This window comes from Macrotis lagotis, chromosome 5 (assembly GCF_037893015.1).
Source record: "Macrotis lagotis isolate mMagLag1 chromosome 5, bilby.v1.9.chrom.fasta, whole genome shotgun sequence".
NCBI classification, from domain to species: domain Eukaryota; kingdom Metazoa; phylum Chordata; class Mammalia; order Peramelemorphia; family Peramelidae; genus Macrotis; species Macrotis lagotis.
In genome coordinates, this window is record NC_133662.1 from 272,306,753 (window position 1) to 272,329,217 (window position 22,465).

At 51.8% G+C, this 22,465-nt stretch overlaps 1 protein-coding gene across 3 annotated transcripts in view; it reads right to left on the reverse strand.

Moving 5' to 3' along the window:
- COL18A1 (collagen type XVIII alpha 1 chain) overlaps positions 1–22,465 on the reverse strand; it is a 128,421-nt gene that overhangs the window by 18,365 nt on the left and 87,591 nt on the right. For all 3 annotated transcript variants that reach the window (XM_074189938.1, XM_074189937.1, XM_074189936.1), the window contains 16 exons: positions 15,852–15,944; positions 15,264–15,323; positions 14,562–14,685; positions 12,509–12,594; positions 10,059–10,265; positions 9,539–9,565; positions 8,146–8,208; positions 7,901–7,987; positions 6,283–6,336; positions 5,580–5,738; positions 4,929–4,991; positions 3,962–3,988; positions 3,155–3,286; positions 1,941–2,012; positions 1,063–1,089; positions 303–338 (listed from right to left, as the gene is read on the reverse strand). In XM_074189938.1, coding sequence (XP_074046039.1) covers positions 303–338; positions 1,063–1,089; positions 1,941–2,012; positions 3,155–3,286; positions 3,962–3,988; positions 4,929–4,991; positions 5,580–5,738; positions 6,283–6,336; positions 7,901–7,987; positions 8,146–8,208; positions 9,539–9,565; positions 10,059–10,265; positions 12,509–12,594; positions 14,562–14,685; positions 15,264–15,323; positions 15,852–15,944 — 1,317 coding nt within the window. The remainder of the gene's footprint in view (positions 1–302; positions 339–1,062; positions 1,090–1,940; positions 2,013–3,154; positions 3,287–3,961; positions 3,989–4,928; positions 4,992–5,579; positions 5,739–6,282; positions 6,337–7,900; positions 7,988–8,145; positions 8,209–9,538; positions 9,566–10,058; positions 10,266–12,508; positions 12,595–14,561; positions 14,686–15,263; positions 15,324–15,851; positions 15,945–22,465) is intronic.

Consider the following 22,465-nt stretch of genomic DNA (forward strand, 5'->3'; position numbering starts at 1 on the left):
AGCCTCATCTAAGACCCTCCACAAAGCCCATCAGGGTGCTTTCACATTACCAGAGGGCAGCAGTTCATGTGGGGAAGATTCGGACAAGGGTGCCTTTGTGGAGAGGAGAGGCCAAGTGGGGATAAATGGGGAGATATCATCCTGGGGGGACCTGGGCTCTTCTGGCTGGATCCTGACCCCCTAGCTGGGCACCTCACCCTCTGACTCCTCTGATTCAGTCCTAGGGCATGCCAGTCCCACTGCCCATTGTTTTGATGTGACAAGGCCCAGGGTCTTCCTGAGTCTGACCAGAGCCCTCTCACCTTTTCTCCAGGGAGTCCAGTTGTGCCACGATCACCCTGAAACGGACAAACCAGATGGGAGACAATGGTGACCCTTCCCAGCACAACCCACCCCGGTCAGGCAGGAGAGGGCTTTTTTCTCTTACACGCCTGCCTCCACCAACCCAGCCTTGGGAGTCAGATCTCTGGTATTCCCACACAGGCGCCATCTCATAGAACAAATTCCCGCTGGATTGGCGGACCTGAGCAGGCCAGGCCAGGGCTAAAAGTGTTCCTCAGTCCTTTCCTAGACCAAGCTCCTCATTTTTCCAAGGAGGAAATCAAGATTGGGGAATGGATCTACTTCCCAGGGTCCCAGGGGCACTAAAGACAACAGGCAGGATTTGAGCCTGAGTCCTTGGACTCCATGGACCCTGCCTTTCCACATTCCTTAATGTCTGGAGCGGATGGTTGGGGAAATTCCAGCCCAGGCTGAGTGACCAAGGGGTTATTTGGGTCCTCTGTTCAGGGGGCAGGGAGAACAGCACCCCATAGGTATGCCTGTCCTCGGGGCCCCCTTTGGCAGCCCTCCTTCCACATTGAAGATCCCAGTCATCTTCCCCATTTCTTCCATGGTTATGGGTGGTTTTCTGTGCTCTCCTAAAAGCAGATTCACTTCTATTTTATCAGAACCAAAGGACTTTAGGGAGGGGCCAAAAGGAGCTCACCCCAAACAAAAGTTTCATCAAGATTATAGTAGACAAATTATACTGAAAACTGAGATCGAAAATGTTTTCCTAACCTTGATCCCAGGAACTCCAGGTGGTCCCTGTTAGGGGAAAGAAGGAAACCCACCATCAATGACCATGTTGTCTTATGGGGAACTGTTCATAGATGGATAGTGCCCATCAAACATGGAAAGAATGCAATAACTGACTTTGGAGCCAAACTCCCTCCATGACTGGGACTGAGCTTCGGAGGCTCTCAGGAGGAGGAAGGGGCAGGACGTAACAGCATGAAGCCCAGTGCCATTGGAGGGTCTGCTGATTGATGGACTGGGGCTTAAGAGGAAGGAAAATAGTACAAGGTTCGATTTGCTCCTGTTAAGGAACAAAGTGACATTTGGTCTAATTTGGATAAATTGTCATTACTTCTTTCTTTTGAACTCCCCATTTGTTTTGAAAACAAACTCTCACAGTAGCTGAACCTTCCCCTGCCCTTTTCTTTTTGTTTCTGTTCACTATTAAATATCTATTCACCCCTGTGCCTTGGATGGCACAGCCTCACACTCCCTGCCCACTCTAATCTGGAGCTCTGTGAGCACCCATCTGCCCAGGCTCAGAGGCCCTTGGATTGCATAACCTTGTTGTTCTGGGGCCCATGGGCATTGATCTGCCCAGGCTGGGAGGTTCTTGGATTGCATGACTTCATACTCCCTGCCCACTCCAGTCTGGAGCCCTGTGGGTATTGAAATGCCCACCAGGAAAGGGAGTCAAGGGGAGAGGTTTGCCTCCATGGACTCCTCATTGCTCTAAGTGGAAAAGTTGCTTGCTGACTTCCTTCCAGGGATTAGCCCAGTTTGCCCAAGAGACTCAAGCAATCTCACAAAGAAGTGTCTCTCATTTCAGTTACCCCGGGGATGGCCCTCCACCCAGACAGTCCTCCCAGCCTTGTCTGTACCTGTGGTCCTTGGGCCCCATGCATGCCTGGGCTGGCAGTCCAGAATGGTATCCCAGACCCTTCCATATCATCCTAAGGGGAAACAGACACACACTCATGGACTATGCTTCCCCAGAACCGATGTCCAGCCAAGCCCAGCCTACAGAGAGCCAGGGGGCTACCATCCTCAGAAGGCAGGAGCCAGGAGGGACCTAAGGCCTGCAGGGGACCCTAGACCAAAAGACTGGACAAAATGCCTAGAAAATAAGGGAAAGATGGGGGGGGGAGGCAGGCTTCTGAAAGAGGCCAGCTTCTGAGATGGGTGGAACTGAATAGAGGAATGTAACTAGCCAAGACTGTGGGAGGGATTCTGTGTAAGGAAGGTTCCTGTGTGTGAATCTACTCCATTCATCTTTCTTAGTGAGAAGACAAACAGCCCAGATAGGGTCAGAGCAGATCTGGCCTTCACTAGTCCTGCCTGGGAGGCAGGCAAAGAGTTGTCTGGGACTTGGCCCAGGGTCACAAGTCAATGTGCCTGGAATGGATGGATCAGGGGATGTGGAGGGGCTTTGGTGTCCCCCCACCCCCAAGTGGAGTGACTGGCTCCCTGTGGAGACAACACCAAATTCTCTCCCATAGGCTCCTGAGGTCAAGCTCGTATTCTGGTAGGGCCTACAGCATATCAGAGAGACCTGGACTCCAAGGACCACTTGAGCTGAGCTGACCTCCGGATGAATTTCTTGGCCCAGTCCCTTTCACCGACCACCCCTGAAGTCACAGGTGGGCAGTGGCATGCTTTAATAGAGCGAGTGCCCACATGGGCAAAGCCACAGATAAAAGCTCCCCCAGGGTGTCCCACCAAGGAAAGTCATTCCTCTGGCATCCCACCCATGACCCCCTTGTCCATCTGCACAGGACAGATGGCAAGGGAAATTTTTTTAGTTTGGAGACTGAAGTGGAATGGCCACCACATCCCTTGCTCCCTGCTAGCTGTGACCTGGCCAGAGACTACTGGGAGATAATGGATAATGGGAGGGGGGCAGGGCTGTAAAAACAAAGTGACCTCTGATGAGGATCTTTTACATGGCCCATATCACCCACTCCTCACCTGAACCCCTACTTTATTCTGATCCAACCTAAGTGACCAGGCTACACTAACCACAGGGCTGGCAACGGTGGAGGGAGGAAGACACTGAATTCTGGGGTGCTGAGAAAAGGGAGGGGTGCATACTTACAAATCCAGCTGCCCAGCCTGGGCCAGGTGGTCCTGGAGGGCCCGGTAGCCCTCGAGGACCCATCGGTCCAGGGAGACCAGCCAAGCCTGGTTCACCTGGAGCACCAACTAAGCCAGTGTCACCCTTGCTGCCCTACAGTAGGAGATTCAAAAAGAAGATAGGTTGACTTGGAAGGGACCCTGGCCTCTGAGACCAAGCTCCCCACAAAGCTGTCTGCCTGCCCCTGAGTCTGCCCTCCCCTGAGAGGGCCCACCCAGCAGCCCTCCACCCCCCCCATGGTCACCCTCCCTATTTGCATCTCCTGTTCTATGGATTCAGGCTCAATAAGCACCTTGTCCCTGGGCCCAAGTGACCCTGAGACATGGGCCGGCAGGGAGGCCAGTGAGTCATTCCATGCCAAGGAGTGACTACTGAGAAGAATGGGAGGCCCCCCACCAATACCCGTGTCGGCCCGGAAGGTAAGGCTGCTTCATGATCCACACAGATCTCAGCATCCCAAGGCTGGAGGGAGTTGTGGGTGCTAGGAATGTCCTCCAACCAGAGGTCACCCAGACTCTGCCTTCAAGGACAGGGAACTCACAACATCCTGAAGGAGCTGACTTCATTTGGAATGGCAGACTGAATTGTCAGAAAGGGCTTCCTTCTGGGTTGCTGGGCTCCCAGCCCCCTCCCCATACTGCTTCCTGTTCTGCTTTACTGGGACCAAGTCATCCCTACTTTTCAATATTGGACAGTTGTGGCCACATCCCCACTAGGCTCTGTCTCTGCCAGGCTACCCAGACCAGGATGAGAAAGGCTAAATCCTACCTTTGGTCCTGGGGTGCCCATGTCACCCTGCAAAGAGAAGGAAGGGAAGAATCAAGGTATCTAGTGATTGGTGACCAAATCTGGGTGAAAGCACCCGCAAGGAGTCTAGATTTCAACTCCTCAGACCAAGCATGATGGGAATCGGCAGCTGGGATGTGAGGGGCCCCCATCCCCCCAGTCTGGGTTGGTTCATACCTGTAACCTGTGGGTGGCTAAAGAGTAGAAGTCATGCCTATTTAAGAAGGTCCCATCATCATCATCGGCTGTTCTTTCAATAGGATGGGCCAGGGCAAGTGACAAAATAGTATTTTTACAGTTTAATCCAATTCAATTAATGGTCTTAGCTTTTCTGATAAGGCCTAGGACAAGACAGTCCAACAGGACTCTAGTGATTTGTCTTAAGGGAATGCTTCCATTGGACAGGAGGGTAGTGGGTGGACAAGGGCAGGGAGACAAAAGGAGGAGTGCCTTGAGGGTAGACAGCAGGGCAGCTCCTATGGGCCCAGTCAGGTGGGGCTACCTTGTCACTACCACCCCCACTTCAATGCCCCCTTGTCATCTGGATGGCATCGGTCTTGTTCTCTGGACACCATGCGCTGGTGGGTGCTCCTGGTCTACACTGAGTCTAAGTCTATATTGATACAATCCTTGTCTTTGAGGAGCTTCCATCTTCTGGGGGTATCTACACCCACATATTCAAAGGACATGGGGTAGGGCTGAACCTTCCAGCGATCTTCCAGGCTATTTGGTCTGACCCTCTCATTTAGAAGCAAGTTCACAACAGTCTCCAGGCAAGAGTGCAAAAAAGTGGAAACCCAACCCTTTCAGACTCTGAGCCAGTCCCAATGGCAGTCTCCTCTGGGGCCCCTCCTCATGGTTGACCCTGTCTTCAGATGGCTCCTCATGGGCCAGAGGGCCCCAGGGAGACACAGAGCTGGCCAGGTCAGGCCCTAAGGGAGTCCCTTACCCGATCTCCTTTCTGCCCTGGCTCCCCTTGCTGACCATCTTTTCCTGGAAGACCTGCGGGGCCCTGTAAAAATCAAACAAACCAAACCAGTCTGTGATCTGGAGCCAATTCAGTCCCAGAGACATTCTCTGGCTCAGAGATTGTTTATGTGGCTCTGCTGACCTTGCAAATTGTTCAAACAGGGAGCCCTTCCCATGAGGCCCCATTAAGAGAAATGAGCCATGTGTTCCTGTGTTCCAGACCCAGCAAATATTCAGTCTACATTGGCCCACTCTCTCTTTGTAAAGAGGAAGAAACCAAGGCCCAGAAGCAAGACTAAGTGACTTGCCCAAGTTCACACAGTAACTCAGGCAAGGCAGGTCTCAAACCCAAGCCAGGGCTCTTTCCCATCCCCCATTGCCTCCCAGATGGGACAATAGAACAGAGACCTTCCCTCCATAGACTCACAGTAACACAGGTCAAAATCTGCCCAATCCCCCCATTTTTGAATGGTTGCCAGGTCTCTAGGACACAGCCAAGCTCTGAGCAAAGTATGCCAGACACAAACAGTGAACCAGTCCTGGAGCACACACTCTAACACAACTCAACAGCCTTGCTGTGGCTGGGCCAGCCCTGAGGGGTGAGGACAAGGAAGAGAGGCTGGGGACTTACTGGGGGTCCTCGGAGTCCAGGGGAACCATCTCTGCCGGGAACCCCAGGAAGGCCTGGGGGGGCAGGGCCATCAGTGCTGTTCATTCCAAACCGTCCTGGCTCTCCTGGTAAGCCTGGCACACCTGGGGGCCCTGGGGGCCCTGGGAATCCTCGTGGTCCCTAGAGTGTAGGAATGAGAAGAGAATGGATGATGGCCCCAGAATGGGGCTGACTCCAGAGTGGGTCACATTCCTGGCACCTCCACTTCATCCACTTGTAAGACTGAGGTCTGAAGAGACTTCCTCCAATGAACTTCACTGCCTGGGCCCTCAAGAACCTTCTTTCAGTACAAGAAGACTCCCCTGGCTTTCCAGCCCCCTCCAAAGCCAGACCCTTCCCAAGCCCTGGCCATTACTGTGATAGGCCTCATGTTTCAGCCTCTTTCCTTCATTTCTACACCTAAGCTTATTTTCATTAATAGACCTGCTTTGGTAAACATGGGCCTCCTCAAATCTACTAATCCATTCATTCAATAAATCCCTAGCAGGGGCTTCCTTCCCCTACTTTAGGGGGAGACAAAGATAAATAAGACAGACCAGTAGTTTACTGCCTAGCCAGAGGAGCAAGATGGGGCCTCGCTTTGCCTCCTCAGAGTACCTCTAAAATGGGACCTGAGAATGAAGTTTTGGGAGAATCTCCCCACCCCCTTGCCAGGCCTACTCACCCGTAGACTCTCCATGTCCCCTCCAAATCCAGACCCTTCCATGTCGATAAAAGTCTAAAACAAAGGGCAGACATGGGGAAGATCACTGATATCACCCCATGCTGTTCAGGGTATTAGAGGGAGCAGGACAGAGTGCAGGGGAAAGGGGACTGGGTACCAGGCCTTCTCACACAGACTTCTGGTGCCTGCCTCTGAGGCCTGGAGGAGAGCCTGTATTCTTGGGGTTGAGGATATGCCAAGATTATGGGGCAGAGCCCATGTCCCTCCTCTATGGACCAGCCCAGTTAACCCTTAGAAAGCTTGTCATCAAACTCTCAGCTGCCAGCAGATGATCTTTTTTATTTGATTTTTATTTGTGTAGGAGAGAGAGAGCGAGAGAGAGAGAGAGAGAGAGAGAGAGAGAGAGAGAGAGAGATCAGACACAAAAGGTCCTGAAGGCTATTTACTAAAAGCATCCCTGGAGGGACTGTCTCTGTTTGGAATCACTGTCTCTAGATTAAATTCAGCCTGGATACCTTGTAAGCCATAGACAGACAGGAAGGACCTGGGAGGTTAGGGAGGACTGACTCCCAGAAGGAGAAGCAGGTCTCCTTTGGACCAGAGAAAATGCTGACATGAAATGAACACCGATTGTAAGGAATGGGAAGAGCAGCAGAACCTACAAAAGGAGGGCAAGGAAGTTTGTTCACATTGGGAAAGACAACAGGGTCCAAAAGAGTGCTTGGGAGCCAAGTTGCCTGGGTCAAAGTAGAGGATCCTGGTAGTCTGAAGGCACTAGTTAATTAATAATGATTGTCAATTATGTGATTCAAGCCTCTGGATGGGCCCACCCAGCCAATCAGGGCAGGAGACTGTCTACAGGGCACAGCCCGCTCCCCTGGACTCTGGGTGGAGCAGAGAAGGCAGCAGTGGCCACTTTGCCTCAGCCTTGCAACTGCAAGCTGAGGTTTTGGGATTCCAAGGTCACTGCTTAGGAGGAAGGGAGTGTCCCAGTGGTATGCAGGTCATCGTCAACTCTGCCTCACCCCATGCCATCCATGCCCTCAGCTGGGCAGCTGTCAGGTATTCCCTCTTCCATATGTAAGGAAGCCTTTCTGTCCTTTCTCTTTTGGGTCTGCATCTCTGGTTTCCCAGGGGGAGGAAGCTGTCTCTGCCCGTGCTGGTCAGCTGCCTCAGACAGCTGCCTCAGACAGGGAGCTGAGCTAGGAAATGACTCACCCAGAGTCACACAGTCCATAAGTGTCAGATAAGACTAAAACCCAGGGCCTCCCAAATTCCAGTTCAGCTCTCTGGCCATTAGGATGTACTGTCTTTTTTTCCACCTTCCCTAGGAATCAGAATTTTTACTCCTTTAGGTTGATCCTTTATAATGGAAACCAAATAGAGGAGATTTAACTGATCTTTCAACCAATAGTTGGAAGCAGGGAAGAAATCAGAGAAGCAGCTTTCACTGAAACAGGTAGAAGTTTTTGTTATCTCTCCTTATCCCCCACCCCACTGGTTAGTCACAGATAGTCTTGGGAAAGTTGCTTTTTAATTTCTTTAGCTATGAAAAAGGGATGGTCCAACAAAAATATTGTGGGAGATTTATGGGTGATGCCAAAAAGGGGTAACTTACCAACTTGTCAGGTCTGAAAGCAGGTCCAGGAGGTCCTGGGGGCCCTTGAGGGCCAGGGGGGCCCATGGTCCCTATGCCAGGATCTCCCTGTTAACAAAGAACAAAGCATGTCACAGGGATCCACTGCCCCCCCCCCAGGCTCATCCCAGGAAGGTTTCACATATCCATAATTGTGTTCTGCTAAGAAGATGGGGTATCCTAAGGCAATCCCCCCTCCACTGTCCCTCAGGAAGACTGTAGCTCACCTTGTCGCCCTTGGGTCCCACATCTCCTGGAGTTCCTGGGAAGCCCTGAGGCCCCATCTCACCCTAGAAATAGACATGAAGATGGTGACTGAGCTTCCCATGACAATGGAATGCCAAGAACATATCTCTCTGCCTTAATCGCCATTTTTTTTTAGTTTTTATAAGGCAGTGGGGTTAAGTGATTTGCCCAAGGTCACACAGGTAATTATTATTTCTCTGAGATCGGATTTGAACTCAGGTCTCTTCACTCCTGGGCCTGTGCTCTATCCACTGTGCCACCTAGCCACCCCTTAATTGCTATCTTGAAGATCAGTTAGATAAAACAGTGTGTCTCTTGAATATGGTCTTTTTGAAATAATACTTTATTGTTTCCCACATTTTAAGGACTCATGATTTCACCAGCCTCTTGATGCTGATGGCAGCCCTTCTGTGCTTCACTCTGCTGATATCTGCAGGCATGCCTGGACCAAAATGAACCATGAGGAACAGCCCATACCGATATCTGAACCCACTTATTGGAATGTCATAGTGGAAGATTGGGGGGAATCATATTTTTTGACTAGATAGTGCTTTGTAATAGCTAAATTTTGTAAGACAATGTGCATGTCTTAGAGGGAAATGGAGAGCCCCATCATCACTAATGATGACTCGTGGGCAAGAACCTTGATGACAGGGTGGCTAGATGGCATAGTGGATAGAGCACCGGCCCTGGAGTCAGGAGTACCTGGATTCAAATCTGGTCTCAGACACTTAATAATGACCTAGCTGTGTGGCCTTGGGCAAGCCACTTAACCCTGTTTGCCTTGCAAAAACCTAAAAAAAAAAAAAAAGAACCTTGATGACATGGAAGATGGGGAAAGGAAGTGGGCTGGCCATGAAGTAAGTGTAAAGGATCACAACTGGGCAACTTGAGGGCAACACTGTTACCCAGAAGCAGGCAGGCCTGCCTTCAGAGTGTTGAGCAGATCCTCCATAGAAGCCTAGAAGAAGGACACTAAGAAGGAGCAATTGGGGAATAACTGACTTCAAGGCAGCAAGGCTCACATGCGCATATCTTTCATGGCCCTCCAGATCCATACTTACAGGAGCCAAACTTTTAAGCCCTCAGCATGTCCACTGCATGCCTCACTAGGCTCTCCTTGGGTAACAAGCACAGGGTATGACACACCTGGTGCAGTTGGAAAAGGCTACAACTATGTCTTTGCACAATCATACATGTCCTAATGTGGTTCCTCAGACTCAACAGCTATTCTGTCACTTTTAGACTCAGAGGGCAAAGTGAATGATAAACTAGAAACCAACATTCAAAAATTAATATGTAACCGGAATATTTTAAATCATGCTATTTAAAAAACATCAGAACAATCAAAGGGGGAAAAAAGGAAAAACTTACAGGTTTTCCATCTTCACCAGGATTACCCTAGAGTGAGGTGAGAAAAAGGCATGAATGAGAGGAGGTAGCAACCGATTATTTTTGTCTTGAAATGAGATTTCCTTGTATTCCTTAGAAGACTGACAAAACCTCAATCTACTCAAGAAATATGCTTTCATTGTCACATAAGGAAAAGTTGGAAATACCATCTTCTAGAGAAAAACAAAGATCCTTCACTTGGCCATAGGGAGGGAGAAACCTTTGCTTCTAATAGCCAAGGTGGACAAAGAGGAATCCTGCCTTCCTTCAGTAGAGAACTCTTTTGTTAATAGTTAGGAGTCATGGTATTCTCCAAGCAAGGCCCATTACCAGGGATGGCTCCCAGTCTCTCCTGGGCTCCTTGCCATTTTGTCACCCTGAGGCAACAAGGAAATGACAAAGGAGCCTCACAGCATCCCTCAGGAGGAAGTTGCTGTGGCAACCTCATTTCCAAGGTTAAAGGGCCCCAGACTAGGAGGGATGGCATGAAATATTGACTTACAGGTTCTCCATTCTTCCCTGGGAGTCCAGTAGGCCCAGGGGGTCCTTGTGGTCCAGGAACCTGATGCACTGTGGAACCATCTGGATTCTGGGCTGCAGGGCCAGCAGGGCCAGCAGGCCCCTGGGGACCGACAGGTCCAGGTGGGCCCTGAGCCCCACGTTCACCTTTCTGTCCCTTTAAGCCTGGAGATATGTATCTGGTGCTTTCCTAAGGAGGCAAGGATACACATTTAAGAAAAGTCATCGGGGTGGTTATTCTTTCTGGAGATGTGGAGACAAATCCCTCCTGGATCCCATCTGAATTTAACACCATAGTGACTGGGGAGTTGTTTCCTACTGCTAAGGCTTCTCCAGGTCTACCTTGTGTGAAGAATCTAGCCTCAATGTTTGAGTCTCCAAAGGTAAAAGATACCCATCTACTCCTTTTCAACCAGATTCTTCCCTCCTGCCCATCTTGCCACATCCATTCTTCCTTCTTCCCTCCTGCCCATCTTGCCACATCCATTCTTCCTTCTTCCCCCCACACCAAGCAGAGAGTTGAAACTCAAGACAGGAAGAGAGCTCCTCACTAGCCCAAACAAGATGAGCTATATCCTTGGGCCCTCCAAGAAGGTGTAGGCATGTTTGCTGGGCTGGTGCTAGAGGCTCTGGAAAATAGAGGCAGCCCTTAAGATCAGGTGAGAATTTGGAACTATGTCCAAAGGGCTATAAAACCATGCCTACCTTTTGACCTAGCAGTGCCACTGCCAGATCCATATTCCCAGAAGAGATGAAATATGGGGGGGGGGAGAACCTATATGTAATTTAGGGATATTTAGCTCTTCTCTGATGGCAGAGAGCTGGTGATCGAGGGGATGCCCATCATATATGAACAAAGTGTGATATGAAAGTGTGGATGGGGGCGGCGAGGTGGTGTAGTGGATAAAGCACCGGCCTTGGAGTCAGGAGTACCTGGGTTCAAATCTGGTCTCAGACACTTAATAATGACCTAACTGTGTGGCCTTGGGCAAGCCACTTAACCCCATTTGCCTTGCAAAAAAAAAAGAACAAAGTGTGGATGAAGAGCTGTTCTGTTATGGGCAATGATGAACAGGATGCTCTCAGTAAAAAACTTACATGTGCAGATGCAACAGGAAATGAGCTAGATACAAAGTAGCAATTATGTACACAAATCAGATACAAAATAGCAGCAGTGTGCCATGAACTGGATATAAAGTAGCAGCATGTTGCAGGAGCATCGGCTGTGAAGGACCTGCTCTTGTCAGCCATGCTGTGACTCAAGGGAACTCTGAAGGACTCATGAGAAAGAATTCTCTCCATCCCAAAGACAGAACTCATTGGGGCTAAAGCATCTTTTTTCCCCTTTATTTGTCCTGAGGCTTCTCTTGTTTTTGGTGGAAGGGGGTAATGTTTACTTTTACAACATGACTCCTGTGATAATGTTTTTCATGACTACACATTTTTTACCTAAACCAAGTAACTTGCTTTCTCAATGAAGGAGAGTGGGATAGAGGAAGGGAGAGAATTTGGAACTCGAGGTTTTGGAAGTGAATGTTGAAACTTATTTTTACATGTAACTGGGGAAAAATTTTAAAAAAGATCAGAAGGTTCTTCAGCTAAGTCATTCACATCAGTCAATGATCATTTTAAAATAGAGATCTATTTTAGACTGTGGAAGAGTTTAACTCAAACACTCCTACTACCCTACTCCTTGTCACAGACTTCTGGTCTCTCAGGGGCAATCTGACCTAACTCATCCCTGGTTCAGAATCTCCCAGAACTACTCACCAAGCCATGGCTTGAAGACCCTCCTTCCAAAAGGACCACAGACTTAATGATCATAGCCAAGGTTTCTAGAATGCTTCCTATGCTATGCTAAACACTTTATAACTATTATCTTGCCTAATCTTCACAACCACTATGGTGCCATTATTATTCCCATTTTTACAGATGAGGTAACTGAGACAAACAAAGGTGAAATGACCTGCCCAGGGTCCCCCAGTAGGAAGTATCTGAGGCAAGATTTGACTTCAGGTTCTTAGCTCCCAGAATCTGGGCTTTTCCCACTAAATCAAAGGGAACCTTCCCAAAGCATACTATTGCCCAGATGGTCAGAATGAATGGGGAGGGAGAGTTTTTGATCACCAAGTCCTCATCTGCCTCTATCTGAAAGGAGATGCCTTCCCCACTCTTATACTGACCAGACCACACACACCTTCCCAGAATGGAGGCAGTCATAAAGTGCTTTGGCTTCCCAAAGCCCCTTGACAAGCTGTGATCTACCTGAGTGAGAAAGACTCTGAGAACAAGTCTAGGACATGGGAAGGGGGAGGGATCAGTGAAATTGGAGAGTAGAATATGCCTGAGCCCCCTACCCAGGTCTGAGCACAGCTGCCTAGGCTCACACAGAGGAGGGAGAGCAGAGAGGGACTACCTGGACCTGGCCCTCACCTCTGTTTTGCTTCTGTCCTGCTCTTGAGTCTCTTCAGGCCTTGTGGTGTCTCTGGCCCCCTTTTCTCCACTGGGATCAAGCTCAGCTGAAATGAGAAATGAGAGCAAAACCATGCAAGGCAGCCAGGCCATTGAGGCAGCAGCAGAGTCAATTATCAGGAGCCTACTGGTTGGTGCCAGTATCTTAGAAATGCCCTGGCAGGGTCCTGGGGGCCACGTGGTCCAAGGCCTTCCCTATATAAAGTTGGGAGACCAGAATGGTCCCCTCAAGGAAGGGCAGGGTTGTTGTCATGCTCCTGGGACCCAGGCAGAGCATCATGAATAGGGACCTTCAAGGTCAGCTGGGCCTTTTAGCCCAAAGTCACCCAAGTGACAAAGGCAGGGTCCAAATTCATTTTAGAATCAAGCCATCTGGGGAAATTGGGTAGTGCCTGGAGCCAGGAGGCAAAGGCCTTCAAGAGGCAGCTCTCAGACACTGACATATTTTGAAATACATTTTCATGGATCCTCCCTTCTAAAACACACACACACACACACACACACACACACACACACACACACACACAGACACACACACGAATCTTCCGTGGAACCATCCCTTATAACAAGAAAGGAAAAAATAAATCAGAAGGAAAAAACCCAGTGTAAAACTTATTAATACACAGCCACATCCATAGTCCCCCACTTCTGACAAAAAGTTGGGGCTCTCAGGATGCCCCTTCAAAGCCATGGACTTCGCTGTTCCTGAACCCCAGCTCAGAGGATCAAGGATAATAAGACACTTGGAGGTGAAAGGGTCTGAGGAAGCCTAGAATCCAGCCAACCCCATTTGGGAAAGAAGGAAACTTGGAACAGAGGTCCAGGAGGCCAAAGGATGCCCAGAGAGGGTGGGTGATTTGCCCAGGGTCACCCGGCCAACAAGGTGGGACTCCAAGCCGGCCTTCTCCTCCATCCCTCCAGGTCCAGTCTGTATCCATCCAACCTTATGGAACCCTGTACAGCTGCCAAGGCAGGGAGAGCCGTCCTCTGCCCTCCTGGGAAGTGCCAGGCCAGGCTGAGGGACCAAGGCTGCATTTTCTAGGAACAGCAGCCCAAATTGGACAATGCACTCCTAGGTCATCCCACAAGGGGGCGCTGCAGCCCTTCCCTGAAAGCCCAGGGCCGAGTTTGACCGGGCTAAGCCCACCATCTGGGCAGGGCTCCGCCAAGGCTCCCCTGAGCAGGAGAAGCATCCGTTTGGCCAACAGGGCCCAAGACCGGCCATCAGATAATCAGAACTGGGGGGGGGGGGGGGCTTAAGCTGGCTGAGGCTTTCCCACCAAGCACCAACAACGCCAAGATTGTCTGGGGCTTCTTCGGGACTTTTGTCTTTCCCTTCTCATAGGTTGGGCCCAACTTTTCCTACTCTGGGTGAGCCTTGGATGAGTTGCTTCCCCTCTCTGGGTCTCTGGTCTCTTAGCTATGAGTCCCAGGAGCCCATTCCCCAACATGCTTAGGATCCCAGAAAAGCCAAGGCCTCTCTGTCTGTCCTTTTGCTCCTGCCCCGGTCTCTGAAGCTGCTTCCCCTGCCCTCCCGGGTGACCATCCTCCCTCCCTGGGTCTCTGAGATTAGTGAAACATGGTGAGGAAAAGTGGAGGATCATGGTTCTGGAACCCAAAGAGACTTCAGGGACCTCTCCTTCCACTCCCAAACTTTCACAGGCAAGGAAAGTGAGACACGGAATAGTTAACTGTCATGCTACACAGGTGGGGTACATTGGTGCAACTCATTTTAGAGTTGGTGCCCTGCCTAGCACACCACACTGCCTCTCCCAATGAGCAAAAGTACTCTCAAGTTGGAAGCAAAAATGCCTATTTCTAGGACTTTTCTTAGTTTTCCTTGAGGGTTTAGGGCTGAGCCAGTGTTGACTGGCAGGGTGGGAATCCCTTCAGGACCAGGCTACTCCCTGGGCCTTGGGTCTCCTTTCTGGTTATGCTGCTGCCCCACCTGGGACTGACCCTTCTTTGTCCCACCCCATGGAGTCTAAAATGTCTTCATTCAAGGCTGGGTTACCTCCTGAGGAAGACCCAGAGACTTCTGTCTTGACAAGGTCTAGCTCTGCACTTGTGGTGATCATGTCCAGGGGTGGCAACGTGACTGGAGGAGGCACCGGGAGACTGGGTGATAAGGGAGACCCCTAAGACAGAAGAGGGAAGGGTGGGGAGAAAAGAAAATACATTGATGTTTCCCATTTCAAGTCAGTTGTGGCCAGAAGTCCTTGGGGGTATCCCCTCAGTCTGTTTGTGTGTGTGTATGTGTGTGTCTTTGTCTGTGTGTGTGTGTCTTTGTCTTTCTATCTCTCTCTTTATGTCTGTTTCAGTCTCTTCCCTTTGCCTTTTTGTCTTTCCAAGTCTCAGTCTCAGTCTGTCTCTATTTCTCTGTCTCTCTCTGTCTTTCCCTTTGTCTCTTTGTCTCTGTCTCTCCATCTTTCTAGGTCTCTCTGTCCCTATCTTGTGTGTGTGCACACACACACACACACAGAGGATGCAGATTTACAGGACTGTAAAATGGCTTATTAAGCCAAAGGAGAAGCCTATATGAATAGCATGGGGGGCCTGGGGGGGCTGGTTTCCAGGGTTGGTTGGCTCCTGCTGACCGAGAGGAGGCCAGGTTTAGCCTTGAGCACTGGGGTTTTGGGGTGGGGGGGCATCCTGCTGGCCAAGGCTCATAGTGACCCATGTGGGCCTTGGTCTACCCAGGTTCTCTCCTACTTACCATGTCTGCCCCTGAGGGTCCTCCCTGCTCATCTTCTCCACTTCCCAAGTCGCCAGAGGCCTAGATTGTATCCAAACAAGAAAGAGCCTTGAAGGGGTCAGAGGAAGTTTTGGGGGAGGGGCTGAGCTCTTGGAGCCCGACTGGTCTGGCCTGACCCCAAGGGGAGAGTGACTATGTCTGGCCATGACCAGCCAGGCCGGCCTTCCCTGGTGACTGGTCACTTCTCACAATACATCCGTGTGCTCAGACTTAGGGATGCAGACACAAGCCAAAGACACACACACACACACACACACACACACACACACACACACACACACCACCCCTGCCCTCAAGAAGCTTCCACTCAAACAGGAGATCTGGCCAGGAAGCAGAGAAGGACGCATCTTAAGGTGGAACTAAGCACGGGGCCTGGACTTGGGGCATCTCCCGGAGCTTTCCTTTGGGTCTGGGTGCAAACACCTGGCCTTGGCCACCGCCCCCCACCACAAGAACACAGAAGAGCCCACAGGGTGGAGGGCAGGCTGTGCTGAGCTGGCCCAAACCCTCCTGCCAGGGCCCAACGACCCAAGGTGGACCAGCACTCACCCCATCACTGTCATCGTCATCATCATCATCATCAAAACACTCCCTCAGATGCAACTGGGGGTCCTTTAGCACCTTTAACTCTGCGATCACCCCCTAAGCAAAAAAGGAAGCAAATGTCATAAGAAGGTCCACAGTGCTTGGTTTGCGCTGCCCAGTGGGGAGCAGGGCCTGCCAGAGGGATGGACACCCCCTGTCCATGGCCTGTCCTGGTCTCCCATCAGGGACCCTAAAGCCAGGGGCCTGACCCAACCAGATCGCTCAAGGGAAGAGGGCTGTGTAACTCCAGCGGCCGACCCAAACCCCTGAGATTGTGCTGCCTGGAGGAGGGCAGTCTGGGGTTGGGGCTGAGAATCTGGGTGTGTCACAAACCCGACCTTCCCATCCTCAACAACCCACTGAGGGTCAAGACCTCCAGTGAGGCAGTGTGGCCCAGGAGAGGGTGGGACTGCGGGTCAAACCTTGTTTCCTGTCATTTACCCCCAGTGTGGCCTTGGTCTCAGTTTCCCCCTCTGTTAAATGAGAGGGTGGGACAAGACAGCCTTGGAAATCTAGTTCTAGCACAAAGTGGTGTCTGGGCTCGGATCTAAGGACCCCAGCTTCAGAGAAGAGACAGTGGGGTCCTCCAATAAGATGGAAGTCAACTATGTACAATGGCTTGGTGGGGGAGGGGGTGCTCCAGCGCCCTACTCTCCACAGCAAGCAGAGCCAATGTCGGGGGAAAGGCCAGAGCTGGCCCCAGAGGAACCCTGCTCAGACTCAGGCCCCAGAAGACTGCTGAAGACCAATCTGCAAACCCCACTGGCACTGGAGGAGGGCATTGCCTCACTCTGGAGTTCTGCAGGGAACTCCCAATGAAATCCCAGGGCCAGTCCCTACTTTCCCCACTTGTGTTCCTCTCAGCACCTTGAAAACCCCATTGTTGGTGCACATTCATTGGGAATTGTCCCAAGATCAGCTCCAATCGCCCCAAAGAAAGAGAATGGGCTGAATGGGGTTGCCAGCTCCTGGCCCTAGGCCGAGGCCCCGCCATTGAATGGCCAGCCCCCAGCTGCTCTTCTCAGCCCCTCAGTCCCAAGACAGCAGTAGGGGAGGACAGCAGGACCAGACAGTCCTCCTAAAAAAGGGGGGGGAAGGAGGAGGTCAGAGGAGAGGAGGGAGCCTCCCAATAGCTGCATTTTAATCAAGTCCAAATTCCCAAGGAAAGATGGTGGCCCAGAGTCCCCCAGAGAGCAGTCCCTCCTGTTGTTCTGCCCTCGTGTCCATCCTTCACCACAAATGATGGGCCTTGCTCAGGCGCTCCTCCCCTGCCCACCTCTGCAGAGCAGTGATCTGAGGAGGGGGACACTCAGGTAAGGGACCAGTTGTAGCCCCCTGAGGTATAGGTCCCCAAATCTGTGACTCATTCATTTGCTTAATTCTATGGCTATCACCAATGTGGGGACCTCTTTGAGCCTCAAGTTCCAGCATGGCCCTGATGGGAATGAAGGGCCAGATCCTTAAGCTAAAGAAAATGGAAGAACAAGATCAGGCCTCAAGTGCCTGAGAAGGGGCCTAGGAGATGCCCTCCATGGCCCTGGGAACCACCTAAACCTGGGTGCAGAATAGGGGCTACCATCTCTAGAGTTCTGGACCACGCATCCCACTGGACATTTCCACCACAGAGCATGGCCAGGTGAGGGAGGGAACAGCTCCCAGGACCTGCACCACCCTCTGGGACTGTGGTGGCAAACAGGAGCAGAGGCAGCCATGCCGCTGCCTGGCTCAGGAGCCTTTGGGACACCCCATGGTCTCCAGGGCAGGGATTCAGTGGTGTCTTATCTTCTTTTTCCTAGCTCCTTCCTGACCCATTCCCTGGTATCCTCGATTGGACCTTCCAGCCCAAAGGGTCTATTGGCTGCTCCTCACCCCCCCTCCCATTATCTCTATCCTCGTCTGTTCTCACCCCAGCTCTGGTGCTCCCACTTCATCTATAACTCTTTGACTGCCCATCAGGCCTCACTTCCCCTGGGAAGCTGACCTTGGCCCCTGCCTCAAACTCCCTCCGATGTGCTTTCCTACATAGCTAGGGGAGGTCCCTCCCCACCTGCTTTTCACCCAGAGGGTAAGTTGCTTGAGGGCAGGCAGAACTGCTGAACCAGAAGGGAGGAGAAAGGAGACTTCAGAAAAGTGGGGAGGGGTGAGAGCTGGGGTGCCCAGGGCCAGAGGCTATTGAGGAGGAGCAGAGGAGAGCAGGGTGTGGCTGAGAAGAAGAGAGGGCCAGGCTGGAGCTGGGGGGAGGGGCTGGGGGAGAGGAAAAGCCTTGGAAGGTGGGGGGGTCTAGCTGGGGGGCTAGAATCAAGACATAGCCATGAAGAAAATGATTCCTAGAGAAGTGTGAGGGCCCAGGTCAAGAGCGGTGGCAGGAATTCCCCCATTTCCTAATCAAGGAAACATGAATCACTCTCAGCTTTCAGAGGCCTCACCCAGGGGTCCTCTCTCAAAGTTCCCAATTTCACAGATAAGGAAAACTGAGGCCCAGAGAGGGGGTGGAGAAATGAATCAGAAATTCAGAGATTAATGTTGCCCCTCCATTCTACCTCCCCAGTCATCCATCCCACCTGCCTCTGACTGGTGCTGTCTTCACTCCCCCTCAATCACTGTGCTCTGCAAGGCCAGTATCAGTGTCAGATACCCCCAGATATCACTGGGGCTCCTGGGCTCCCTATATCCCAGACACGATGGCCCGCAGGTGTCAAATCCTCTCTTTGTCAGCTCTCGGCTCCTCTATCTCCCTCTCACTTCATGGGGCACGATCGGATCTTGCTCTCACCATCTAAAGAATGTGTATCAGGGTGTCTGGTTACCCCTTGGGCCCATCTGGTGGCCCAGCTGCCTGCCCTGGGATCTATGGGGAATAAGCAAGGCTCCAAAGTGCCCTTGAGATCCCATGTTGTGAGAGTAGACTGCTGTCAACCCATAGCAGTTGACTCTGAGGGGAACCACGGCAGGGCAGGAAGGATGGTAAGCTGGCCAGGGCCAAGAAGGCCTGGGTCCACATCTTTTCTATTACTTACTAGCTGGGGGAGCTGGGGCCAGGCTAGTCCCTGGGTCTGGGGGGGCCACAGAAGACAGTTGCATGCACATACCAACAGTCCCAGAGCTGAATCCCAGCCTTCTAGTCTTCTTGCTTCCCCCACCTCCAGCCTGCCTGAGAAAGGGCAGAAAAAGCTGCCCCCAAGGAGACCCAAGTGTCCCCCCAAAGACCCAACATTCCAAGGAGATCCAACATCCCCAAGAAGACAAACTGCCCACAAGGACACCCATGTACCTAAAGAGACTATTCCCAAAGAGATGCTCTGATCTCAAGGAAGCCCAATGTCCCTGAGGAGATCCAACATCCCCCAAAAGACCCAGCATCTCCAAGGAGACCCAGCTGGCTACAGGCAAAGACAGATGCTGCAAACAGTGAGATCAGAAGAGAGAAATCAGGCCTGGCTCCCTCAGCTAGAGGGTGCTGGCTAGACATTGGGATTCCAGTCCAGGTTCTCAAACACTGTGAAGAGGGCAACTGAGGAAAGAGCAAGCCTGGCTCATTCCCAATCCCCCTCTGCTCTTCACTGAAACCTCTCTCTCCCAGCTTCAGAGCTGTCTTGGTCTGTCACTCCAAGGGCCTCATCTATCTCTCTACAGGTGGGACACTGTTGATCCTCCCACTCACTCTCAGGCTTCTTTGGTGGGTGGCCCCCCAGCCCTTTCCACCAGCCCTCACTCCTTACAACCTCTCTCTCATGGGATTCTCTAGACTTGGGTGGAGTCTAGATCTTTAGTCTCTGGCCAGAACTTCAGCCCCCTATCACTGCCTACCTGCCAGAGGCCCCACAGCCCCAGAGGCATCTCAGATCCAACCCGTCCAGCTATGAAAGCCTGGTCTTTCTCCCCACCCCCAGCCCTGCTCTAAAGGCCCCTCCGTCTATTGGGACATCACCAGCATTTCTAGCACCCGGGTTCCCATCCTAGTCAGGCTCTTCACATTCATCTCCTTTCTCCAACCTGTTACCAAATCTCTTTTCTACCTTCCCCAAATCCTTTGTAGACACCCTTTCTCTTATCTGGTATGGCCATCCCCCTGGGGTTCTGACAGGGCCACCCCATCCCCCCTCATGACTGCTAGCCTGGGTCTGTCCTGCACAAAGCTGCAGAAGTCATCTGCCTAAGGTGAGGATGGTTCTCCAAAATTGCCAGTGGATCCTTATTACCTCCAGGGAAAAGCCAATAATGCTCTGCCTGGTCATTGAAAGCAGGACCTTCTCCCTGCAAACCCCAAGTCTGGATCTTCTCCCCACCACCGTGAACTTTCTGTTGCAACTGGACTGACCAGTCAGCTTGCCCTTCCTCAGATATGGGGAACCTTCTGGGTCCATCCTCAGCCTTCCCTGATTCATCCAGGTAGGAACACCTCCTCTCCAATGGGAAGCACTTGACTTTCCTTTGCCAGCACTCCCCTCAGACTTAGCAAGGTCTGGGCCACACACAAATGCTAGTCTTTGAGTTGTACCCCAGAGCTCAGCACAGGTTGGGCACAGAATGATTTTTCATTTTTCAGCTCCCTCACTCACTCATTCTTTCCTCTGCCCACCCAACCACTCAGGGGTATCCTCAGAGAGTGTGGGAATCGCTGAGTTCCCAGAGGAGAAAGGAGAAAGCCTCTGGTCTTCATTAGCATCTTCTGATCCATGAGGAGATGAACTGGGTGTGGGCCCATGATGGTGAACCTGCTTTGCCCAATAATGTCCAGGAGAGTGGTGGCAGCACTGGACCATGGGGTCATGCTGGTTTCAACTGATAAGAATGAGGGACACTGATCCAGCTATGAGGACAGTGAAGAAGAAGAAAGGGCTAATGGATGGAGCAAGACCCCAGAGAAGAGGCTGAGATGGGATGGCATGGGCCTGGGGACACAGAAAGGAGCCACTGAGGTGGGGGGGTGCTCAGCCTTAAAGCTCTGGAGTCACAAGAACCAGAAATTTACCTTTGGGAATTTTGGGAAAGGACTCATCATTGGAACAAACTCTATGGCTCTGGAGTTTGGAGGAGTTGGGGGGGGTTGTCGCTGTGGCTAATTAAACCCCCTGTACTGTCCCTTTCAGGCCCATATCCCTCCAGCCTACCCCAGGTTTCCCCTTCAGCTCTCACAGATCTTCCCACAAAGGGCCCGGACCTGGCTTCTTTCTCTTGTTTTTCTTTTTTAAATGAAAAGCATGACTGCCTTGTGAAGCCACTTGGAATCTGCCTGGACACCCCCTGGCAGCATTCCTAAACCAGCCGGCAGCCAGAAATAGAGTTGAGAAGTCGCCTGTCTTATCTTGACATGCTATGTGTTAAAACGCCCACAGCCTGGGCTTCCCCACAGCTTCCAGGCCTCCCTGACAGGTCCTGGGTCCTTGGGGTCCATGACTTCAACAGCCCCACCCCAAACCCCCCAAGTCAGGGCTGGAAGGGACCATAGGCCCCTGGTCCAGTCATCACAGGAACAGAATCTCCTCACCACTTTCCTGACCAGTGGGTCTACCTCAGGAAGGGAGGTCACTACCTGCTCTCCCCATGAAGAAAGGGGCTCCTGACCGCCAGCCTCCAGTTGCTTCCTGTTCACTTCTCCTCACTCTGCCCTTTGGGACCAAACAGGACCGGGCTGCTCCCTCCTCCCTAGGACAGCCCTTCCCATGGTGGAATAAAAGCTCCCCTGGAGCCTCTCTCCTCCGGGAAATAGCCTTTTGCCTTCGTGGAGCCTAATTAGGATCAACTTGAACTCGTCACCCTCCTTGTTCTGCCCTCTGGCCACCCCTGATTTAAACCAGGCTGCCCAGAGCTGAAGAGAAGAATCCCAGGGGTCTGAATGGCCGGCTACTCCCTGGCTGGTCTAAGACAGTGATTTCCTCTTCCAGAAGCCTCTAGAACTCCAAGCATGGGGCCATCAGCCAGGCCTTCCCAGTTTGGAGGCAGGGTTCCACTCCTGCCCCTCACAGTAACTCTTTTATCTAGTCTATGGCCATGCCTTGGCCCTGCCCCAATACACTCATGCCCCAAGGATGGATGGAGGGAGGGAGCAAGGGATGGACGGGCTATGGGCAATTCTAGCTGGGAGACTCAACCATGCCTTTATGAAGATGGGAATGCATTGCAAGGGCTAGCCAAGTTCCCCTCTCCCCCTCAACTCCCAAAGCCTAGCTGGAGTCCTAGACTGGCGACACGGTCCCCTGGAGAACAGTCTGGTGGGCTCATGGGGCCTGCAAGCTGTCTAGTCAGTGCCTCCCCGAGGCTGGCCATTGAGGCAACACTGATTTTTTCAGAAGAGGAACGGAGGCCAGAGAGACAACTCCCTGCTGAGGCTGAGTCAGGAGGCTTTCCCTGGAGGGACCCCACAGTCTAATGTGGGAGACCATATCACACCAATCAATATCAATAAACTAGCAACAAGAAATAATGAACAGAGAGAAGGCCTGGGATGACGACCTCTGGGAGGAGGTGGGATTTGAATTAGGACTTAAAGAAGGTCGGTGGGGGGGGTCAGTAGAAGAGGAGAAAGAACCTTCCAGGCCTGGGCAGAGAGAGTGCCCAGGGAGATGGGCACAGCCAGA